Raw genomic sequence first — 25,031 nt, 5'->3', positions numbered from 1 at the left:
AGCTGCCCCGGTCGGGCGGGGGAGACAGAGCCGTCACTCACAGCCAGAGGCAGAGAGCGGCGCTGTGTGCGTGCGACGGGTGACGGAAGTGACGCCGGGCGGCCGGAGGCGCTGAGCGTGCTGACATCAGGCTGCTGCGTGGGCTCCGGTCCTGGGCGGCGGAGAAGATGGCGGTTAGCGCAGGTTGGTTATGAGGGCGGGCGGGGAGAGATGCGGCGGCTGTGATCCCTGTGTAATCCCTCCATCACTCGGCGCGCTGCCCGGCCTCACAACCCCCTCCCCGGTATCTGCTCTGCGGCCATACTCGCGGGGACTTGCCTCCAAAGCCCCGCAATGTCCGCAGACCCATCTGTACCACCCCGTCATCCTCAATGCGCGCCCGGCTTCTCTCTCCCGGCCCCGATGTACCCGTGTGGGTGTGTGACCTTCTCCTGCAGCCTCCCCCTGCCCGGCCACACACATGCCTTGTGTGTGTGTATGTATGTATGTATGTATGTATATTATATACAGATATATATATATATATATATATATATCTGTGTGTGTATATATATATATATATAATATACATACATACACCTCAGCTATGTGCCTGTCATCCATACAGCGTATTGCTGCCCATCTCGCCGTTGTGCATGATGCAAGCTCTGTTTCCCCCATTAGCTGTAGGAAAAGGACTGTACTGATGAATAGCTGTAGCAGACACATTTGCATGATGTATAACTAGGGGGAGATTTATGAAATCTTGGATGGATATAAAGGGCCTGACTCAGATGTACACACTATGGGGTGTATATGGTGAGGATGGCGTATTTTCGTCAAGGAAAAGCCATCCTTGCCGTCCAACCCCCCTCGCCGTATTCAATGTTTGGGAGAAATCCTTGCCATCAGAAGACGGCAAGAATCCCCTTAAACTGCAAGGTCTGCCGCAACTACAGCGAGTACGCTACATTTTGTGGCGAGCCCCATCATTTTAATGTGCACACTCGCCGTTTCCACCTCGCTGAAAAGAACCAGCGAGGTGGAAACGGCGAATGAAGGGGAGGCAGTTGAATACTCTGATGGCGAGCTACCGTGGCACTGCTCGCTGTCACAGCATTGAACACATATGTCTTGCACTACTATTATTTGCAGTGTAGAAAATCTTCTAATGCCAGTGTCTTGCCGGCCTTTCTCATACACCGCTTACATGCCAAAGCGGAAAATTCAGTCACTCATGGGCCCTCTGAGCAGCAGAGGAAGTGTTCCTAACATATATGCATTTTTGTTAGCCACCCCCTACTAACTTTGCTATTTGATGATTATCTGTCACTTGTTTTGTGGACAAATTTGCCGGGGAATGCCAGAAATCTCTCCACTGTGAGCAAAATCAACATTTAGGGGTATTCAATGCTGTGGGCGAGTGGTGACAGCGAGCTATCACCACTCACCCTGACAGTATTCAACGCAGCCCCCTCATACGCCAATTTCCCCTCGCTCCATTTTTTGAGCGAGAGGGAATTGGCGTATGTGGCTCCAGAAGCAGCAAGACTTGCGGCTATATACAGCGAGTTTCCTGCATTAGCCGCGGGTCTCGCTGTTTTGGGGAATTCTCGCCGTCCTGTGACGGCGAGGATTTCCCCGGAACATTGAATAGAGCGAGTGGCCGGAGCTGGGGTTAAACATCGAGGATCGCTGGTTTTCTGCAATCCTCGCTGTTTAACCCCCTCGCTGGCCGCTCGCTGCGGCATTGAATACACCCCACAGTGTGCACCTCTGCATCAGGCCCCAAGTATGTAATTCTTCTAGCGGAGCCCCCCTCCAAGATATAAATGTAATGATTCGGATATACTTTGTCCCATCTCAGTCTTTACTCTTCACGTAGTAATGTTTATATCTGTTATGCTCAAGAATGACATATATATATATAATTTTTTTTTTTTTTTTTTTTTTTTGAAGCTTCGTACAGTATATTGTGATTATAACACTGTAAGGTGAAGTTAGGGGAATGGGTCATAGGGTTGACACTATGAAGGTTGATAACTAAAGGTCAACAGGGCTTATGTCGACACAGAATATTTAGACATGACAATGGCAAGGTTGTCAGTCAAAAGGTCGACATGAGTTTTTCACAATTTTTTTTGTCCTGAATTTCGACGCAAGTCGTCATTGACACCGCATCAGTGTACCGCGTCACCTCGATGGCTTGGTGCTCTAGCCGTTATTTGGGCACTATTATGTTCTCCCTTCACACCCTAGTGAATGGTATGAATTTCCGCCTGTTTAAAAAAAAAAAAAAGTCCTGTCGACCTACAGTAATGTGCTGTATGTTGACCTTCATACTAGTGACTGTATCCCGAAGTTAGTGTTGTTTGTAGTATTACAGGTTTATACATGAGGAGAGCACACGTTAACTGCCTATGGAGGCATTCTCACAAGAGAGGGATCTTATGATCCCTTTCCCTCAGCCTCCGCCCGGCTCCTGGAACTGATAGTGTGCTTGTGTGCAGTGTCATTTTCTCAAATGGAGGCTCATAAATAATGAAATACATCTCCGATATATTCTGGATATAACCTACAAGGACACTGGTGCTCAGAACTGCTGTAGCTGCAAGTTACATAGAGGGAGTGTTTTTCTTATATCTAGAATCTCTAAACTCCTAATGCTTGAAATAGACGGCCGATCTACTGTACACAAACAACCATTTCTTCACTTAAACAGGCTTTAGCCTGACACTTTATTAAAACAAAGAACAAGTTCGTTAAGAGGAAGCTGTTTGAAGTGGAAGCATAATTAAAATAAAAGGCTTAATAATTAGTTGAATATATAGTAATAGGGACTAGCATCTGCTTAGAGTATACACTTACGTTTGAGATGGCTGGAAATAGGTTTTATAGAGTGCTTTTAAGTTTCATGCGGACTTGCTTTGGGTAATTTCTCTGATATTAGCATAAAAGGTACCCTGATGTACTTCAGTCAGTCAAATCAGAGCATACTGAAGTGATATATAAACAAGGTGGTGCTTAATTGCACATCAATTCTAAAATATAATATGGCACATTTATTAAATAACATAACAAATCTCCCAGGAGTGGAGTATAAAATAATTCAGCAATCAATATACATTTTTAAATGATTAATCTGAACCAATTTTATAATTAATAAAAATAAAATATCAGCATATTGGGGAAAATGCATATCTGCAATTAACGCTAGTTAACGGAGGAGGGGGGGGGGATTTTAGTTTTTTTTTCATATGTATTAACAGCGCACCTAACATTTGCTAGGGACAACCGGGGCTGTCCCCTGCAATCCCCCCCCCCCCCCCCATTAATTAGCGGCCTTCCAGGCATTAAATCGCCCGGCCACTTCGCCATCCTAGGGCTAGCGGTGTCCTATCCCCACTGCAGGACAACACTAGCCCTGCTGCTGGCTCCGGGCTGCGCTGGAGATCTCGCGCATGCCCAGTGAACCGGACGGAGGGGGTAGAGGGGTTATTGGCTGCCCCCTGCATAATACATTGTGGCGATACTGGTGCCCGATTCTCCACGTTATGCAGGAGAAGCAGGGATTTTTAATAAATCTGCCCCATAAACTACTAAAGTCCCCAGTCAATAAGGATCCCAGAGTCCCGATCTGCAGTGACTGTTTGTTACTGTGTCACACCCAGTAGCTGTTTGTTGCAGAGTTCCTTGGTAATAGCAGTGTTTGAGCCTGCTAGACTCAAGGCTGCTGAGAAGCAGATGTTGCTGTCATTCTTATGCAGCCAAAATTAGTGAAAGCAATCCAGCAATGAACTAGTGTCTTAATACCACAACAGTGGATCACCAAGTTAGAATAGCAAAGTTATCAGCTGCTTATGTCTGAAATAATCAGCATTAAATGTGAAAATGAGCATGAACTCACTTAAAAAAGAATGGTATCTGTTTCTGTAATGCTGTTTCGTTTACCCACCAGGACCAGTATTACTGTTTGTATAGTGCGGCCACTTAGACAGCCTTCAGCTGCAGGAGAGTAGTGGACTGTGCTTAGAAGAAATTTAATTTATTAGCTGCAGTGGCTGGAGCTTTAACAGGTGATCCAAAGTTTCAGTTGCTCATTAAAGCCACATGCCTGTACAGGCTTCTGTAGGCAACTGTAGCAGGCTATTGGTAGTGCAGTGGCAGATCAAACTGTATCCTTTAACATTTCACTGTATCCAGGACGGCTTTGTCAAGAAGCATACTGAAGTTTTTGTGGTCAGACTTCATAAACCGGTAAATCAGGCATGTCCAAACTGTGGCCCTCCAGCTGTTGTGAAACTACACAACCCAACATGCCTTGCCATAGTTTTAGCATTACCTATTCGTAAAACTGTGGCAAGGCATGATGAGACTTGTAGTTTTACAACAGCTGGAGGTCCATAGTTTGGGCATGTCTGTGGTAAATTGAATTTGCAGAGAGAGAGAATAAGGAGGTGCAATGCAGGGGTTCCCAATCTTTTTAGAATCATGGCACCCTAGGGTATCAGAATTTTCCCACGGTGCCCCTAGGCCCATATATATATATATATATATATATATATATATATATATGTGTATATATATATATATGTGTATATATATATGTGTATATATGTATAATGTAGATTATGTTTATATGTGCTTTTTAGGGTCAGTTATGTGTTAAAGGGCAGGATTTGCTTCTGATTGTACACACATTTTATGATTGTCAGACACCAGCACTGGTTTTGTCCATAAATAATGGATCATAAATAATTTGATTTGGTCCAGGACCACCAACCCGTGGCACCCCTGCAAGTGTCCCGAGGCATTCCATGGAGCTGCAAGTGTCCCGAGGCATCCCAGGGAGCCACGGCTCTAGTGACAAAGAAGGTAGAACAATCCTTACTAAAAGATGTTACCCTTTTTGTCACTGGGAGTGAAGCGAAATCAAAGTAATATCAACGTAGAATTAAAATGGGTACTTGTGTAATTTCACGGCGCCAGCATGGCGGCGTGCGTCTGAGTCCCCTTGTGGGGCTTGCTTCGCTCGCCCACGCTGCGGGCTCGGTGGCTTGCTACGCTCGCCACGCTATCTAAAATCAACTCCATGCCAACATGGATAGTGGGGGTATGAACTATCCACGTTGGCATGGAGTTAAGTTAGTTTATTTTAGATAGTGGTGCCGTGAAACTACACAAGTACCTTAAAATGCAAAACTATATACCAAAAAGTGTCTAGAAAAATATCATTGTACCTGTGAGCTCAGCAGTTAAACAACAGAAACTAAAGGCATATGAAATGTTCATTCTTTTCCATTCATTGTATTTGCCTCCTTGCAGTTGCAGACATATGTGTTTATTTTAAGAAAGCTATTCTATTAATACACATTCAACATAAAATATAAAGATGCAGGCGGTGTGCAGATTGAAATGGTAGCAGTCATAATGATTAATTGGCACTAAAACACATTCTGCAATGGTGTAGAATAAAGCTGTTACATTCGTCTGGGTTGTTGAAGGGCACAAAATGCGCTTCCGCAAAGGCACTCTAAGCCCGGAATTGATTTCACCCATGAGTTTATGTGGATTATACATTTGTTGTTTTGTTAGTTTCCTTTTGATAAATTGTGGAGCCATAACTATTTGTATGCCCATGCCAGTGCAACTTGAATTGCCCCGTCGAGCACCATCTAATGCAGGCATGTCCAAACTGTGGCCTTCCAGCTGTTGTGAAACTACAACTCCCAGCATGCCTTGCTATAGTTTCAGCATTCCCTAATAGCAAAACTGTGGCAAGGCATGATATGACTTGTAGTTTCACAACAGCTGGAGGGCCATAGTTTGGACATGCCAATCTAGTGGCTGCTGGGAAGCAAAATTCTTGCATTCACCCCATAGATGCATAGTTGCCTACACTGCCAAATCCTGCATCAGACACCCATTTTTAGACAGTCCCCCAGCACCCTGGGAAGAGTGAGCACTCCTCCCACATTCTTCCCTCTTAGTGAAGTGGGCAGAATCCAGAGTAAATTAGTTAACCCATGGTGTGGTACATGGAGGCACTATTGATGCAATTATAGTGTTCATTCTAGCACCCGCCATATTTGAAAACCCATGCAGTTCCTCTTCGCTGTCTGGGGTGTCGCTGTCTGCTGTAGTGCTACTAGCACAGTGTGGTCTGTATGTCAGCACTGATATGCAAACCAGACCTGTGCCAGAAACACCACAGCAGACAGTGACACCCCAGGCAGGGAAGAGTAACTGCATGGGTTTTCAAAGATATTGAGTGCTAGAATGATCACTAGCAATTATATGCATATTGTGTCGTTTTAGCGTAGTTCTTACGCCAGTGGTTCTCAACCTCGGTCCTCAGGACCCCCTAACAGTGCACTTTTTCCAGGTCATCTGGCAGGTACACAGGTGCACTCATTATTCACTGACACATTTTAAAAGATCACAGGTGGAGCTAATTATTTCACCTGTAATTCTGTGTGGAGACCTATAAAACGTGCACTGTTGGGGGGTCCTGAAGGCCGAAGGTTGAGAACCACTGCCTTATGCAATTTTTCCACTGCGCAGTAGTGGGGCCTAATGATGCTATTATCCCTCCCTCATTGTCGTACCTGCTTCTCCTTTCTGGGCATTTCCTGCAGAGGAAAGAATTGAAGTTGGTAAGTATGATAGCGATGAGGAGCAGAGTTGGGCTTTTATCATGTAGGATATTCCCAGGATTTGTAGTACACTTTTTCTTAGATTTTAGCACATTTCTGCTACAAGCATTGCTTTGCTGTCTTTAGCTTATATTGAGAAGCTAGAGCACAATACTAGCCAGGACCACGGGGGAAACAATCCATGCAAAGGTATATGCATATATAGATATATATATATATATATCTCATCTATCTATCTATCTATCTATCTATCTATCTATCTATCTATCTGAGATATATATAAACTTGGGCTTAATAATACACCTATGCATTGCTGAATTGATGATTATCACCACATGTGTGTTCATTAGAAGCACTCACAATCAAGATGTAATGAGAACATCTATACAGTACTTTATGTATCTACTTCTAGTGACTTGAAGAAACAGTTATCAGTGATAAACAGACGTGAATCCTGTCCCTCACCACATAACTAGACCTAAGGATGACATAAGCACAACTTATTTAAAAGATATATATATATATATATATATATATATATATATATATATATTATAAAAACTTTTTGCGACGAGGGCCAGTTTTGGTGAGGTCAAACTGTGGGGGGCCGACCATTCAGCCTGACATTCTTTGAATTATTAATCGCATCAGAATAGTCCCCCACTCTGCCCCCATTCTCTTTATGTCCCCCAGCCTGCCCCTTCACTGTATATTCTCTAGACTGCCCCCCTTCTCTGTATTTCCTCCAGCCTGCCCCCATTCACTGTATGTCTCCCACTCTGCCCCCTTCACTGTATATTCCCCTGCCTGACCATCTTTCTCTGTATGTCCCCCAGCCTGCTCCTCCTTCACTGTATGTTCCCCACTCTGCACCCACCGATTCACTCTGTCCCCCAGCCTGTCCCTTTTCTGAATGCCCATCACTGCCTCCATTTACTGTATGTCCAAAAGCCTGACCCTCCTTCACTGTATGTCCCCCAATCTGCCCCCATTCACTGTAGGACTCCCATTCATTATGTCCCCTACTCTGCCCCCATTCACTCTATGTCCCACAGCCTGCCCCCCCTTCTCTGAATGTCAATCACTTCCTCCATTCACTGTATGCCCTCCAGCCTGACCCTCCTTCACTGTATGTCCCCCACCAGTGGTGTAGCTTGGTTCCATGGTGCCCGGAGCAAGGGCATGTTTCCGCCCCCCCCCCCCCATCGTCATGGCGCCGCATCCCTGCCTCCGGTGTCCCAAACCGGCGCATGCGCAGTGAGAGCGCTTGCCGGGTTTTAACTGTCCCCACAGACTTGCACAGGGTTAACACTGCGCTAAAAAATAGAATAAAGCTGCTCAATAAATAATGCGATAAAAAATGAGGGTGAAAATCCCCCCTCTGCTAGCAAAAGGCACAGATGGGGGTCAAGGATTAGTCCTGCCTGTTCCATACCTCCCAACATGACCCTCTCCAGGAGGGACACATTGCTCTGTTTCTGCACTTCTTCATTTATGATTGCCATCACCTGTTTCACACAGGTTAATTGATTAGAAAGGTGCTTCAACACAGGTAATGGCAATCATTAACTAAGGGAAAAGTCCAGAAATAGAGCAATGTGTCCCTCCTGGAGAGGGTCATGTTGGGAGGTATGCTGTTCCTCTGGGTACCCTTGGAGATAGGGCCACACTGGCCAACTCACGTGCCCTGGGGTGGTCTGGTTCCAGACCTTCCTATTCTGTGCCACCGGATGCTGGGGGCCATCACTGGTCCCTGCCTGATGTGGGGGGTCAGTTGCTGTGGCCAGGTGTAGGTGCTGGCTCCCTGCCGCTCTGGCTGTTGCCCAGGCGACAATGGGTACATAGGCTGGGTGCGAGGCCTGGGCTCTCCTTTTCTCCTGTGGCCACCAGGACTTGAAGAACAAGGAGGCCACATTGGCCGTGGAGAGGAGAAGTGCCTGGTCCCTGGAGAGGAAGAGGAAGTCGGGGGTCAGCACGACAAGGAGGAGGAGAGTTTTAGGCTGTGTGGCGAGGGGCAGGAGGAGGAAGAGCAGCAGCGTGGGAGCAGAGCACAGAGGATGGAGCGGAGGTTGACAGTTCCAGTCCCCGGCACCCGACAGCAGCGCCCGATACTCGGCCAGGTGCCGTGGACTGGTGCGGTGATGCGGCTGCCAGGTCCTCTCTCTGCTCTGCTCCCACGAGCTGCTGGCCACGCTGCTGCTCTTCCTCCTCCTGCCCCTCGCCACACAGCTTCACTCTCCTTCTCCTCCTCGTTGCGCTTACTGCCGACCCCGGGCTTCCTCTCCAGGGACCAGGCACTTCTCTCCACGGCTAATGTGGGCTCCTTGTTCCGCCCCCCTACTGTGGAGCCATCAACCAAAGTCCTCTGCCGTGATGCCCTGTCACAGGGGTATTACACAGGCACAATGGGGATCCACGGCACAGAGGGGAACAGGCAAGCAGGACGGGGGAGCCGGCGGCAGAGCTACGGCACCAGGTGACATGTTGGCGCCCGGAGCTGGTGCTACGCCTCTGCCCCCCCACTCTGCCCCCATTGACTGTATGTTCCCCTGCCGGCCCCCTCCATTCTCTGTATGTTTCCTAGCCCCTTGTGTGAGCCAGAGGATGGAGAGGCAAAGCAGGAACTGCCGGACAGGAGATGCTTCAGCTCCCGCTGCCGCCCTCCTCCACTCTGCATATTACGGGAGCAAGCTTCTCCCTTGCTGCACCCCCTCCCCACACACTGCTGTCACTGTGATTGCGGAGGAGGGTGATATACAATTGCAGCTGCAGGGGTTGGATGCATAGTCACCCGAAAGATGCCAAACACATCTCACTGTGGCGGCCAGCACCTCATCACTGCTGCAGACAGCAAGGTAAAGGCACCTTTAGTGCTGTGTGTCCCGCTTCTGATGCTCCACCCACTTCTGGCTGGAGGCTGCGGGTCGCTTAAAATGACAGCACGGGCCGCAATTGGCCCCCGGGCCAAACTTTGGACATGCCTGCTCTAGGGTATCATGATTCAAAACCGTTTGGGAACTCGACCTAGGTTATAACAAAAATCCATTAACTTTTGAATACATATAACTTGCAAAAAGACATGCAGTGTTAGCCTATCTTTAAAACACCTGTTTCAACATAAATGGAAAATATGTAGCCACTGAATATATTCTGTATAGCTTTATAATACATACAGACAAGGTTATTTTATTGTTTAAAACAAAGTTGTAACTAGCTTTCTTTGTTTCATTATTAGTTACAGTTCCTCGTAACTTTCAATTACTGGAAGAACTTGAAGAAGGGCAAAAAGGAGTTGGAGATGGTACCGTTAGTTGGGGCCTTGAAAATGATGAAGATATGACACTTGCTAGATGGACAGGAATGATAATTGGGCCTCCCCGAGTAAGTCACCAGCTGCTTTTTGTAGTTATCCATTTTTTCTCTATTATAAACGTTTTAAAGTTGCACAAAAGGCTCTATAGATGGAGCCTCTTTCTTCTTTGCCTTTAATAGGATTAACTGAGAAAGACCAGTCACACTAATCCCCTTTTAATCTCCTTTCTGTATTGTTCTCTCTATTGTATTGCAGCTGAGAATAATAGATGAAAGGAACCATTTTGTATATCATCCCTGAAAGTGGTTATTGACTGGTGATTTAGTAATTGTGAATAATACCATTAAGGGGGTATTCAATCCGGCGTGACAACTGTAGGGCTATCCCGACAGCCGTGAACCGGTCCCGTTCAACGTCAGCTTGGCAGGCGGGATTCAATGTCCCGCCTGCCGAGCACCAAAAAGGGGGCGTGGCAACGAGAAACTGACAACAATTCCCGTCCGTTTTCGCAGAACGGGCCCAACTGCTTGTAAAGTCAGGCCCGTTCTGCCAAAATAGGGCCCCGCCGGGAATAGCGGCGGGGGATTGAATACCCCTCCTACGTTACCCTCCCCTATTTATCTGGGGCTTCCCCTTCCCCAGATCTGTATGAGAAAAGAAAGAACATGTTTGAATTATGGCTGTGTGTGTATTTTTTTTTTAACCCTTTACGTGCCAAGCTGTGAGTAATGTGCAAATTATTTGCTAAAAATGCCAGCGTCACTCCCACAACTGTGTGTGTGAGGTTTTTGGCACAATATTTAACTAAACTTCAATTTTAATTGACTTCAGTTCATTTGCAGGCAATAACTATTGTGATTCATATTCCTGAACTATGACCTGGCATTTTTAGCGGATATTTTGCACACCCCTCACAGCAACGTTGGCACTCAAAGGGTTAATAAGGGAATTTTCATTAGGGAACGTCTCAAATCTTTCCTAGACTATGGGCCTGGTTTAAACCTGTTGGCAAGTCTGCAATTTTTGGCAGATGGCCAAAACCATGCTGTGCCGCAGGTGGGTGATTGTAACCTGCAAAGAGAGTTAGATTCAGGCGCTATATTTCTCCATTATAATTAAGGAATGTTGACTGTTAATGTATTTGTGTTTTAAACCTATGTTATTTCAGCATATTTATTTTATAATCGATTTTTAATTTTTCAGACAAATTATGAAAATAGAATATACAGTTTAAAAATAGAATGTGGACCCAAATACCCAGAAGCCCCTCCCACGATTAGATTTGAAACAAAAATAAACATGAATGGGATAAATAGTTCCAATGGCATGGTAAGTAGGATAAAATTGCAATGTCATGGTTTATTGTTTTTTATTAAGTGTCTAGGTTTCTCTTAAGTTGCTTTTTTAATCTTGCCGTTATTAAGGTTTGATTAAATAGTTCACTGGCCTTATGTGATCTCAGTGCTAGCGCATCTTTACCAATCACATAATAATACTCCCTTCAGTTGCCTAAAAGACTATGTAAATTATACCCCTTTTACACCGAAAACCCTGGTCGGACCCTGGTCTTTGAACACTGGAGTTTCCAGGAGCTGACCCTGCTTTATACCCCATTTACACAGCATTTCGACCAGGGTCGGACCTGGGTCTGCACCATTTACACTGGACCTGGGTCAGCCCTGCTTTTTCTTGTGGATGTCATTAAAAATGTTTGCTTCATTGACCCTGTCAGCTGGTGCCTGCGGCAGGGTCAGCGGTGACTTACAGCCGCGCCAGGGTTGCCGTCATGTAAGGTGACGTCAGCAGGGGTATCCCCTGTAACCCTTGCCACTTTGTATCTGAGTTTCAATATTGATAGCAACGTTACATTTACTCCCTTCATTAACAAAATATCCAGCTCATCCAGACCAATTTATGTCTATATGTTCTTCTACTCCGTTCACCTAACATTAGATAGCTACGCACATACATAGAGTTACAGGGGATACCCCCGCTGACATCACCTAACATGACGGCAACACCGCACGGCGCGGCTGTCAGTCACCGCTGACCCTGCCGTAGGCACCAGCTGACAGGGTCAAGGAAGGAGGAACTGGCGCCCTTTTTTAAGGTATTTATATGGAGGGGATGCTGACCGCGGCTGCTGCTGTAGCTCCCCCCTACAGCCGCGGGGTCCCTGAGTCGAATGGGCTGTCATCGGCAGAGTCCCTGCGGCGGATGTAAACTACTATTTCCCATTCGCCTCAGGGACCCCCGCCACTGACATCCCATTTGCCGCAGGGACCTTGCGGCTGCATGGGGGAGTTAAGAGTTACAGCAGCTGCCGCCAGCACCCCCTCCGTCTCCCCCCGCAGCAGCCTGACAGCTTCTCCCCCCTCAGCAGCAGTAGACACCCCCCTCCTCCTGCAGCAGCGGGGACAGCGCTGCACACCGTGGAAGGACCCGCTGCGGGTGCCTCAACCCGCAGCGACCATTTACACCGGTCTCTACACGGGTCTTGACCGTGTTCTACCCAGGTCAGGACCTGGGTAGAGGACCCGTGTAAATGGACACGGCTTCACCCCATTTACACCGCCGCAGATCCGGGTCTGACCCGGATTTTTCGGCGGTGTAAAAGGGGTATAAATGTAAAAAAGAACAAAAACCAACAAACCAGGTAAGTTGAGAAGGAAGCATGTATGAGCGGGAGGACCAGTCGCAATTCTAATTATACCTCGGACAGTGAACGCAATTCACTTGGAAGTTCTGTGTTACATGCAGCCTGTTTTCTATGGTATCTGGTTCCTGAGGTGCTGTGGGAACATAGTTATTCATTAATATTTCATTTTGTTATTTTATTTATTTTTGATACAGTAATAGCATGCTATTTATTTCCTCCTGGGACAAGGGTGTGGGTGGAACAACAGGCAACAAGTATACAACATGTGTGCATCTTTGGCCCCTCTTCCCCATACCCCGCCCCCAGACCACCAGCTTTTTGCTTGGTGCCTCAGAGCACAGGAGCCAAGTTGGGCTGTGTCCAGCCTGTTTTTCAGTTTTTTTTATCTTTTCACACATCCCTCCATACATGGTTTTCCATCCGGATCAGGCAGTCGCTTAACCTATCTCCTGAAAGTAGTGTCCCATTTTCACATCAATCAGTAGAGTGTGGTACCCGCTTTTACACCATCTCAATCTTCTCCAGATCTGTGTTCTCTTGATGTAGTCCGGGCACTTATGCTGGCAACACATCAGAAAAACTTTCCTCCAACCATTGTTGGAGTATGGTTGGACTGAAAATCTGGTAATGTATGGGGGCAAATGCCAATAAGCAAGGAGAATAGACAAAAACATTCAGTGAAATTGTTTAAATGAAATAGGTCCAACTACAGTACATTGTCTGAGTGACCGTTGTTGTCCATTTTCCGATTTGGTAAACAAATGTCTTAATTACAAATTACATTTGCTCCTATCCAGTACCAGGTTTTTATTCCATCCAACCAACTAGTTGGCTGGTTGGAGGAAAGTTGGTCTGATGTGTGGTCAACATTAGGCTTTATGTGCAATAAACCCAGAGTTTGCGGAAAACGGATTCCCTTTTTATCCTTTATGATGCAAACAAAAGTGGATGGCCAGCATCTAAGCAGACCCTGACTTGCCGGCTATGCCTGACTATTCGACATCCTCACAATACCTGTTTACAGTGTGTTGTCGGCATGGTGTTGTTTTTTTTTTTTTCCTGTTCTCCTGTCTCTTTCTCTTCCTCCTGTACTCCTTGTGGCTTGTTTACTCAAACTGGCGGCCTGGGGGTGGGGTATGGGGAGGAGGGGTCAAGGCTGCACACAAGAATTGTGTATACTTGGTGCCTGTCACCATGGCTCCACCCACGCCCCATTGTCCCAGTGTCCACCATGGGCTCAGAAATAAGACAAAAATCCAATTTTTCCATGGAAATGGTTTGAAAACATCAACAAATTCAAAAGTGGTCGAAAACGTGGATCCGTGTGGTTTTCGTCCGTATCGGATTTTCAACCAGATGAAAAATCGATGCAGGCATTAAATAGGGTGAATCTAATTAGTCCTAAAAACGGATGAAAATTGCAGATTTTTTTTGCCTTGCAATAATTGATTAAACAAACCCCCCCCCCCCCCAATACCCTTTTTCGGTATTTGCAGTATAATTATAGACCTGGACAGGCAAGGTCAGTATTTCCCAACACTGGCCACACATATCATAGTGTTCATTCTAGCACCCGACATCTTTGTAAACCCATGCAGTACCTGTTCCCTGCCTGGGGTGTCGCTGTCTGCTGTTGTGTTTTCTAGCACAGGTTTGGTTTGCATATCAGTGCCGATATACAGACCACACTGCGCTAGAAGATGGCGGGTGCTAGAATGAACACTATATCAGGAATAATATTCCAGCCAGCCAACAAAATGACTGGTTGGAACAAAAATCGGTTACTGTATGGGAGCGAACTATGATCTGCGGTTTTGTCTCAGCCACTGGAAACTGGTGTTTCAGACAAATTGGTTAAGTTGATCCTTTTTGATTTAAGAAACCTGGCTGAGTGACTGTTTTTAAAGTGTTTGGGGGAAACAAAACACACCAATTGTTTGCTCCCATACATTACCAGATTTTTTTTTTTTTTACAACCAGCCAACTAGTTGACTGGTTGGAATGATAATCTTTAGATTTGAGACCTGCATTACAGTTCTGGTTTTAATAATATCCATGCTACCATCTCAGTCATTTGGATTTAACCATCTGAGCTTCGGCATAGATATTTCTTAAACCTTCACTGTTGGGGGATATACATATCATGTTTGGGAAAAACTCTGCTTGCTAGAGCTTTTGGGGATTTGGTTTCGCCTGCCTGAGAGAAGCGAAACAAAATCCCTGATAAGCTGCGCGTCTCACTGGCTTGTCGAGTCTTATTGGCTAGCCCCCATGGATACAATTACCTTCAGTAAGTTATTGTGGGTAATTGGATACACCCGCTGAATTAAACTGAAATATATGTTTGTTTGATAAACTATAAATGTTCCTTGGATAACATTTCTGTTGCATTTTAATAGGGATTAACAGGATATTTAGTCCCACTCATTTGTTCTCTTTTCTCTGCTGTATATTGATTGACTTGACTTATGGTATTTACTAACATGGATATATCAAATCAGATACTAGACAAAATTGTTCAGCAATGAAGTGGGTTTTTTTCCATTGTATTTTATTTATGATGTTTCAAGGGTGACATCCACATTATATCAAGGAGACAAGACTGAGGCAGAATACTAGAAATATTGTCACATATATTAAAACCAATAACAGCAAATGTAATGACCGAGCCATGGACATTGATAGCAACAAAAGCGGAATGGAGACAAAGGGGGAAATAGACAGTTGGAAAATATATCACAGAAAATGTAAAACCGACAAGATGACATCCAATAGAAAAACAGGAATAAAGAATTTTTATTTTGATACTAGCTGAGGTACCCGATGTTGCTTGTTTTTGGTTGTCCAGTTGGCATTGCTTGAACTTTATCTTTCTTTTGTTTTAAGCCTAACCGCTCCCCATGCCAATGGTGTGACTGGCATACACTGGTCTGTGGTGGGCTCCTGGATCTTATCAGTTTTTTTTTTTTAAACACCATTACCTACCCCCTCTAGGTTATGCAACTTTGACATATCTTGCTTCCTTGACCCACTTTGTGTAGTGGGCAGACCCCTTTTTGGTGCCCTGGGACTCCCACGGTCCTTACCTCCACAGTATTTTTTCCAGATTGTAAGTCCTATGAGTACCAAGTTTGGTGTAAATTGCTCTAAGCATTCCAGAGTTATGCTGGAACACACACACACACACACACATTTAAATTGTATTGTTAGGGCAGTATTCAATGCTCCGGATTCACTTTTTTTTTTTTTTTTGCGAATCGGGCTGTTTTCACTCTTTGCTGTGAATCTTTTTCACTGAAAATCTGATTCACCCTATTCACTGTTCGCCGAAAGCGAACAGTGAATGCCGGCCAGTTCTCAGTTTCATGCTCGCTGCAATTCGCTGGTGTATTTCAATGGGGTTTTCACTGGGATTCACAGAGAGTGTATTCAATGCTAGGATGGAGAACTGCATTCAGCATGATTTTCGCCATGATTCACCCGTTTTGCATTCAACATCTTTTTAAGGTGAACTGGAAAGTGATCTTTTAAAATAAAGGGCTTTTTGGTGTCAAAAAATCTGAATTTTTTTCTGTGAAGGGGCATGCTATTTTTATTCATGTGCTTGCAGCACATGAATATTTAATTTTTCATTTATTTATTTTTCTCCCACATCCAGCAGGGGACACTGCCTTTAACCATGGGGACACTGCCTTTAACCATGGGGATTGGGATGTGGTCTGGAGGAGCCGGCACTTTAAGAAAATTTGACCTGCTGGCTACTTCCCCTCCCATTCCCCTCCAGACTGCAGTCTTTTGAAAAAAGTGTCCGGAGGAGTCGGATCCCCGGCCATATGTCTCTGTGAGACTAGGTTTTTCTTTGGTTTACTTTTTATTTATATTGGCAGTGTTTTTGGCTGCAAAGATCCCTGGAGGGAGTCTGGTCGTCACTGCATGCAGTGCACCTCCTGCACTCAGCCACCGGGTATTCTACGGGGGTCCGCCGCGGTTGCATGCAACCAGCGTTACGGACCCAGGGCTTCCACACACCTCCAGGGATAGGATCGAAGGCGCGCTGGGAGCGCGGTGTGGTCCCGACCAGTTCAATCTGGTCGGCGTGAGACAGGCATTAAAAGCGTGCTCCTAGCTGTAGGAGAACACGCTGCGGCTTACCAGGTCCGCTGTCCGGCCAGGCTGTGTAGTTTGGAAACGCAGCTTGGTTCACATGCGCCAAAAGGGACCGGAAGCCAGATACAAGCTGCGGCTTCTAGTTAAAACCCACTACATGCCTGTTCTCAGCGGCAGCGGCATCTCCTGGTGGCAGGGAACCTGCGCTGGTCATATTTGGATTTCTCCATTCACAGGTACTGTGGTCTGGAGAAAGTGCGGTAGTGGGAGGAATTAGGGGTAAGTGGCTATCTTTTCCCCTATTCCCAGTAGACTCTCAGTTTATTTCAATTTCTGTGGAGTCTTTCAGCACTTGCTATAATGGCAGAGGGGACTACTTCTAAAGCTGCTCTTAAGGTATACACATGTAAGAAGTGTAAGGTGCAGTTTAAACAGCACCTGAAGGGTGTGTATGTATGTGAAGCTTGTTATGTGGCACCTCAGTCCTCTCAGGTAGCCTCTCAGCAGAATTCGGAGCTTACTGCAGTTCTCTCTAATTTAGCAGCAGAATTGTCTGCCTCTCGCAGAGAGAGAGAAATTTTGCAGGTTCAGATGGAGAACTTATCAGAACCCCCATGGGCCACGTCCTTGATAAGGTCAGTGGAAAACTTATCTAGAGTTTTACCTTCTTCTTCACAGACTATACAGTCCTCCCCTAAGAAAAGGGGGCAGGTGAGGTATTTTCAGACTGATGATGATGATTCCTCAGCAGAAGAGGGGGAGGTTGTTATAGAAGAGAATTATGAGCCCCTCACAGAATATATAGAGGAGGATTTTCAAGGTATGGATGCTCTTATTAGAACAGTAAAGCAAACTTTGGAGTTATCAGATCCGGAGGTTCCGGTACCGGTATCTATTTTTGGAAAGACTCCAAAACAGCAGGTGTGCTTTCCAGAGTCTCCTGAACTGGATAGTTTGCTTTTAGACGCCTGGCAATCACCGGATAAAAAGTTCCAGGTGTCTAAAAAGTTTAAGGTGTTGTATCCATTTCAACAGGAGGCTAGAAACAAGTGGGAGTGTCCTCCTCCAGCGGATACTTCGGTTTCTAGATTATCAAAAAGAACAACTCTCCCCATACCGGGAGCTGTATCCCTTAAGGAGGCTCCAGATCGCAGGATGGAAGCCACTCTTAAGTCGGTTTATTCTACCTCTGGTATGTTGTTAAGGCCCGCTTTAGCAGGGGCCTGGGTGAGTAAGGCAGTGGAGAAGTGGGCCACTCAGTTGGCAGATGGCCTAAGAGGTAATAGACCTAGAGCTGAATTATTGTCTCTTGCAGAATATATCCAGGATGCAGCCGGGTATCTGGTGGAAGCTGCCACAGACACCGCTACATTGGGGGCCAGGATTTCGGCTTCGGCGGTATTAGCTAGACGTTCGCTTTGGCTTCGGTCTTGGCAGGCGGAAGCAGAAATAAAAAAGGCAGTAGAGGCTTTACCTTTTAATGGGGAGGTTTTGTTTGGACCAGAATTGGATAAATTAATCTCCCAGGCTACAGGTGGTAAATCCACTTTCTTGCCATCATCAATGCCGGCTTCAAAGAGGCCTTATGGAGGGCCATCCTTTCGGGCCTTTCGAGGTGCGGCAGGAGCCAGAGGTAGAGGAAGAGGTACATTTTCAGCGTTTAGAGGAAGACGTGGCAGAGGAACAGCCACGGCGGGGTCAACAGCTCCCACGCCTAGGCGTCAGGAGCAGAAACCCCCTGAGAAACCTGCTGCATGACGGTCTACCAGACCACCTGGGAGATCCCCGGGTGGGTGCAAGACTGTTGGCTTTCGCAGAAGCATGGCAACAGATTTGCACAGATTCTTGGGCGCTACAAGTGGTAACAAAAGGATACCAATTGGAATTCATAACATTTCCTCCAGAAAAGTTTTTTTCGACAGGACTTCCACGTTTGGAGTTAAAACGGGAAGCTCTCGAGGTCCTGATTCAGGGGTTGTTACAATCGGGTGTAATTGTGACAGTGCCCATAGAACAGAGAGGACAAGGGTTTTATTCGAACCTGTTCTTGGTGCCGAAACCAAACGGAACTTTTCGTTCAATCCTCAATTTGAAAGGATTAAATCAGTTCATTGTGTACAGGAAATTCAAGATGGAATCGGTCCGCTCAGTGATAGCAGGGCTCGAGCCAGAGGAATTCCTAATGTCTCTGGATATAAGAGACGCATATCTCCATGTTCCCATTTGGGAACCTCATCAGAAGTTCCTTCGATTTGCGGTACAAAAGGCTCATTTTCAATTCCGAGCAATGCCATTCGGTCTGTCATCAGCACCCCGGATTTTCACAAAGTTAATGTCATGCATGGTGGCACCATTACGTCTTCAGGGGATTACCATTATTCCTTACCTGGACGATCTCCTGATCAAGGCTCCATCCAGGGAAAAGTTGATGACGGACGCGTATCAAACATATCAGTTTTTGATCAAACAAGGCTGGATAATCAATTTCCAGAAGTCTCAGTTGCAGCCCACGCAGAAGTTATTGTTCCTAGGACTTGTGTTCGATACAGTTCATCAACGGATATATCTTCCTCAGGACAAAATTACATCCCTACAAGGTTTGGTGAGGCAGGTGTTGGAGATGAAACACCTTACAGTCCACCTTTGTATAAAGCTGTTGGGGAAAATGGTAGCAGCCTTCGAGGCGCTCCAATATGGCAGATTCCGATCAAGGACTTTCCAACTGGATATTCTTTCCCAGTGGTCGGGGTCTCATCTTCAGTTAAGAAGACGCATAATGCTGAAACCCAATACGAGAGTTTCGCTGCTATGGTGGCTGTGCACAGACAATCTGAGGAAGGGTCGTCTGTTTGCTCTCTCAGACTGGACGATTGTGACGACAGATGCCAGCAACCGAGGCTGGGGGGCAGTGACACTGGGATATTCTTTTCAGGGTCGGTGGTCCCAACAGGAATTACATATCCACATCAATCTGCTCGAACTAAGAGCTATTCGGTTGGTATTACACAAGGCATCTCATCTCCTGCAGGGAAGAGCTATTCAAGTGCAGTCAGACAATGCCACTGCCGTAGCATATCTCAACAGACAAGGGGGCACAAAGAGTCGGGCAGCCATGAGAGAAGTACGGCCGATCTTTCTATGGGCAGAGCACAATGCCCTGAGTTTGTCAGCAGTGTTTTTACCCGGAGTGGAGAATTGGGAGGCCGACTACTTGAGTCGGCAGGATCTCCATCCAGGAGAATGGGCTCTGAATCCGGAGGTATTTCACCAATTAACACTCAGGTGGGGAATTCCTCAGGTGGACTTAATGGCGTCCAGGAGGAACAACAAGCTGCCGCTATATGTTGCAAGATCAAGGGACCCAGCGGCAGCAGCAACCGATGTTTTTTCCGTCCACTGGAGGTTCAGTCTAGCCTACGCATTCCCTCCGTTTCCACTTCTACCTCGTCTTCTCAAACGAATCAAGAGAGAATCAGCCACCGTGATCTTGATTGCGCCAGATTGGCCGAGGAGGTCCTGGTACACGGACCTCAGACAGTTACTAGTGGACAAACCGTGGAGATTGCCACTCAGAGAAGACCTTCTTCTGCAGGGTCCGTGCGTTTACCCAGACTTACATCTGCTTCGTTTGACGGCATGGCTGTTGAAGCCGAATTGCTAAAGAGAAGAGGTATTCCACCAGTGGCAATTCCGACCATGGTGGGGGCAAGGAAGGAGGTTACATCAGCTCACTACCATCGTATTTGGAAAGCATACATAGGATGGTGTGAGAGGCATCAGTTTCCCAAAGCAGTCTTCTCATTAGCCAGGCTTCTTGGTTTTCTACAATTCGGTTTCATAAAAGGTCTGAGTCTGAGTACTTTAAAGGTCCAAATCTCAGCCTTGTCGGTATTTTTTCATAGAAGGTTAGCCCTCATTCCAGAAGTCCAGACATTTTTAAAGGGGGTACTTCGGTTAAGACCACCCTTTATGGGTCCCACAGAGCCTTGGGATCTTCCTTTAGTGCTAGACTTCTTGAAGTCAGAACGTTTTGAGCCCTTAGAGACAGTGGAGTTACGTTATCTAACGTGGAAGACTCTTACGTTGTTGGCACTGGCATCAGCTCGTAGAGTATCGGATCTGGGTGCATTGTCCTGTCGGTCTCCTTTTCTAATTTTCCATTCGGATAGGGCAGAATTGAGGACACGTCAAGGGTACCTACCAAAGGTGGTGTCTTCATTCCATATCAATGAACCTATCGTGGTTCCAGTATTATCAGAGGATCATTCATATCTGGATGTAGTTCGGGCTTTACGGATTTACGTGAAGCGAACTGAGAATATCAGAAGAACAGATTCTTTGTTCATTTTGTATGAGGCTGGAAAGAAGGGATTTCCAGCATCCAAAGCGACCTTAGCTCGTTGGATTTGTTTGACCATACGTGAAGCATATGTTTCTTCTTCCCGTCCAATTCCGAGGGTCTTGTCAGCCCATTCCACTCGTTCAGTGGGAACGTCCTGGGCGGCAGCCAGAGGGGTATCTTTGTCCCAAGTATGTAGGGCAGCTACCTGGTCAGGAACTAATACTTTTATTAGATTCTACAAGTTTGATTTGTTTACAAGGCCGGAGGCCTCTTTTGGCCGGGCCGTGTTACAGGGAGAGTAGCGCTTTCCCTCCCGTGGGGGTAGCTTTGGTATATCCCCATGGTTAAAGGCAGTGTCCCCTGCTGGATGTGGGAGAAAATAGGAATTTGGTACTCACCGGTAATTCCGTTTCTCCTAATCCACAGGGGACACTGCGCGCCCTCCCAGCACTACCATTTATTTCAGGCCCGTTTCTGTTTGATGTGTATGAACATGTATGATTTCACTGGTGATGGTTCTTTGTTATATTTTCAATTTTCCTGTTTCCTGTCTGGTTGTTTCTTCCCAAGACTTTCCGGGTTTCCTTTTCTCTCGGACACAGTTTTTTTCCTAAGACTGCAGTCTGGAGGGGAATGGGAGGGGAAGTAGCCAGCAGGTCAAATTTTCTTAAAGTGCCGGCTCCTCCAGACCACATCCCAATCCCCATGGTTAAAGGCAGTGTCCCCATGGTTAAAGGCAGTGTCCCCTGTGGATTAGGAGAAACGGAATTACCGGTGAGTACCAAATTCCTATTTTTACCTCTGACAGCTCTCCCAGGGAGGGTAGCTTCTGCTGCCTGTGTCCCAGGGAGCCCTCCTTCTCCCCCACAAATTCTGGGGCAGGCAGGGAGGCTGAAAATTCGCCGTCAGGGGCAGCGAGCCCCTGCGGCGTTGAATAGGGTGACAGGGAGGGCTGGCAGGATAAACAGGATTCGCTGCACATAGCGTAATTTGTCATTGAATATTGCCCCTAATGTGAACTTCTGTTCAGAAATATCTAAATGGTATTTTTTTTTTAAAGTGTAATAGTGTTAAAGCTAAAGTGTTTTATATGTTCTGATCTGTAGAAGAAATAATAATGATAATTATTTATTTTTGTTATTTTTCTGTTTTTCTTTCCTTAGGTGGACTCACGATGCATACCTTGTTTAGCAAAGTGGCAAAATTCATATAGCATTAAATTTCTTCTCCAAGAACTTAGACGCATGATGATGTCCAAAGAAAATGTGAAGCTTCCACAGCCCCCAGAAGGACAATCCTACAATATTTAAATGATGTGGGGAATGTTTCCATACTTCCTCCCAGCCCCCACCACAATTTTTTTTAAGGGCCTGCAATGTCTAATGTTGCATGTCTCTGCCTCTCCAGCTCTGGGCACAATTTGCACATGACTCCTCATTGTTGGCCTAGAAGTCTCCCAGTTGACTCCTATTGGTCATGGACTTATTATGCAACATGTATGTTGTAGTCCAACCCACATACACCTGCACAGAAAGAAATAAGGGTGTAGTGTAGGAGAAGCAAATAAGTCATTTTATTTTTTTTCATGTTGGTAGTGTTGCTTGGTCATTGGGATTTACACATTCTGGGCATTTTTTGTTTTTGTTTCTTGAAGAGCAGCAGTTCATGTTGTAGAATCAATTCATTTTTGTTCTACATGTATTTTAAAGTGTCAAGGTAAACATAGGTGTATAGTAATGACTCCTACATGAAATTTGAATGTACTAATAAAATAAAGTCCTGTTGGCTAGCTTCCGATAACCAGAATGTTTCATTGATAAGAGAAGATTGCTCCGACCTATGCTAGCAGATGGGATTCTCAGAAGACTGAGCTCTCAGCCATGAAGCACTCTGAATTTTTGTTTTAGTTCTTTACTGCCTTCTACAAAATGGCCTTTAATGGTTTTACAACCTGGATAGCGTGTCTATTTAAACAAAGTATATATTTTTTAAACTGGTACTCTTCATTTTATAAGTGAATCCTGTCCATACAGAAAAGTGCTGGTTTTTCCCAACCTGGATGTTTTCCTATGTATGGAGCTAGGTCTAGGCTCCTACTTTAAATTTCTAGGTTATTTATGGGTTACATATTGCCTGTATTATACCGGGGTAAAGCCCAACGTTATTTGCTAACCTATTGAGTTATTAACCTCCAAAGTGCAGGAACTCTCATGCACCAGACAGGCATTTGCTGTCCTTGTCTAAATATCAGTAGCTGATTGGCTGCTGTGGGATACTGCAAGTTGCCAATAAATCAACCCCATTGAGTTGTATTCATTTGCAGGGACGTACAGTATCAATGAACATAGCATGAACTGCTTCTCCATCTTTTTACTTCTAAGGGGATAATTTGTCTCGCACACATTTTTGGCACCGTAAAAAAAAACAGGGCTGCACGTGTTGGTTTTCCTCTTCTTAGGGCAGTGATAGGAAGTTTGCCTCAAATTGTCATGCCAATTTCACAAGATAAAGTGCATGAGGTTAAGCTATAGTTGCTTGAAGGTTAGTGTACTGTATGTGTCGCCTAGATAGTCAAAGATCTGAAAATTAAGAACCAACTGCTATTCACCCTGCTTGGCAAAGGGAAAGCTGTGTAAGAGACATAGGTAAAAGTATCAAATGCAATGGGTATGGATGCTGATGTCATTTTTCTTTCGCAAGACATTTGGAAGCAGACTAGGAGGCTTATTTGTGTCTGTGTTAAAGCCTGATCTTGCTCATTGTATTTCTGACATGGGGTAACTGTAATGCAGCTCCTGTTGAGCATAACAAGCCGCAAACATTTGTTTACAGCCTTTATTCCAATAAAATGAATTATTATAGTGCCGCAGACGTATATGAAGAGGAAATGGATAAAGTGATCTGAGGTCGCAGCTAGTCTTACAATGTAAATAAAATGTTGAAAGTGTTTGAAGAGATTATTGTTGTGTTTTTGTTCGAATGTCTAATTGTTACTTTACCACCACATTGCTTTTCTTTTTTGACTTCTTGTATAGACGTTTTCCATGTTTTCATCTCCGTATAGCTCCATTGAGATGGCTTCTCTGAGGTTTTGAAGCCTAGAACAAGGGTTGCCCTTTTTGAAGTGTTCTTCATAGACTTGTGTTTCTTTATCAGACTTTTACATATATGTTGCTATTGTGCCAGGTGCCTACGCTCTTCACATGCATAATAGCTTGATCCATTCTTTTTTTTGCTAGCATATTGGTCACCTAGAAACGCACAGTTGGGAAAATTGGCTTCATCCTTAAACGTGAGAAGGAATACAATTTAAATAGTGATTCTTCCTTGCTGTAACACACACATGAGCTGCAAGCTTGGGGAACATAGTAAAATGTGCTTTTCAATATTGTTTCTACAGTAAGTCCTTTTACAGTATGCTCATTTAACCCATTACTAATCTCCAAATTGTCACGAAAAATAGTCAAATACTTTTGCCATGGTGAATTGGTACATTTTCCACATAACGTAAATACAGTACATTGAGGCAGGTGCTTTTTATCACTGGTGCGATTTATATTAGCGAATGATCAGCTCTCATATTAAATGGCTATCGGCAGGAGAGGTAGTGGATAATGCAGATGACCTGTTACCACAGTATTTCGTGCAGATGTATGCTATTCATTCGAATGACGGTGTTTTTGTTTAATTGTCAGGAAAAAAATATTAGTTGGGCCTATTGAAAGGCGCATCCAAAGAGAGGCTTGGCTGCTTTGAAATTACCTCTCGATTCTGAGCTTTCCAACTTACTGGTCGATTTGAGGCTTCCCAAATTATCACTCAAAAAGGGTTGCCATAATATCCCTGTAATTCAGAACATCTATGATTTACATAGGTTCCTTTACTAATTAAAAGCAGTTTAAATACGGGCTTGATTTTAGCCAGCCACAGGACCTCTGTAATTCATGTGTTCAAGACAAGCCTAATTCAAAAGGC

General features: G+C 45.3%; 2 protein-coding genes across 3 annotated transcripts in view; both read left to right on the top strand.

Moving 5' to 3' along the window:
- The window catches only part of MCM4 (minichromosome maintenance complex component 4), a 372,932-nt gene that overhangs the window by 32,740 nt on the left and 315,161 nt on the right, over nt 1–25,031 (top strand). The gene's annotated exons all lie outside the window — the stretch shown is intronic.
- UBE2V2 (ubiquitin conjugating enzyme E2 V2) lies at nt 21–24,013 on the top strand. Its single transcript, XM_083187416.1, has 4 exons — nt 21–183; nt 9,871–10,016; nt 11,152–11,277; nt 22,220–24,013. Exons 1-4 carry the CDS (start codon nt 168–170, stop codon nt 22,364–22,366), a joined length of 435 nt encoding a protein of 144 aa, XP_083043542.1. The 5' UTR covers nt 21–167; the 3' UTR covers nt 22,367–24,013.

Source organism: Crinia signifera, chromosome 5 (genome assembly GCF_055691185.1).
Source record: "Crinia signifera chromosome 5, ASM5569118v1, whole genome shotgun sequence".
Lineage (NCBI taxonomy): Eukaryota > Metazoa > Chordata > Amphibia > Anura > Myobatrachidae > Crinia > Crinia signifera.
This window is presented reverse-complemented; position numbering and strand designations above follow the sequence as displayed.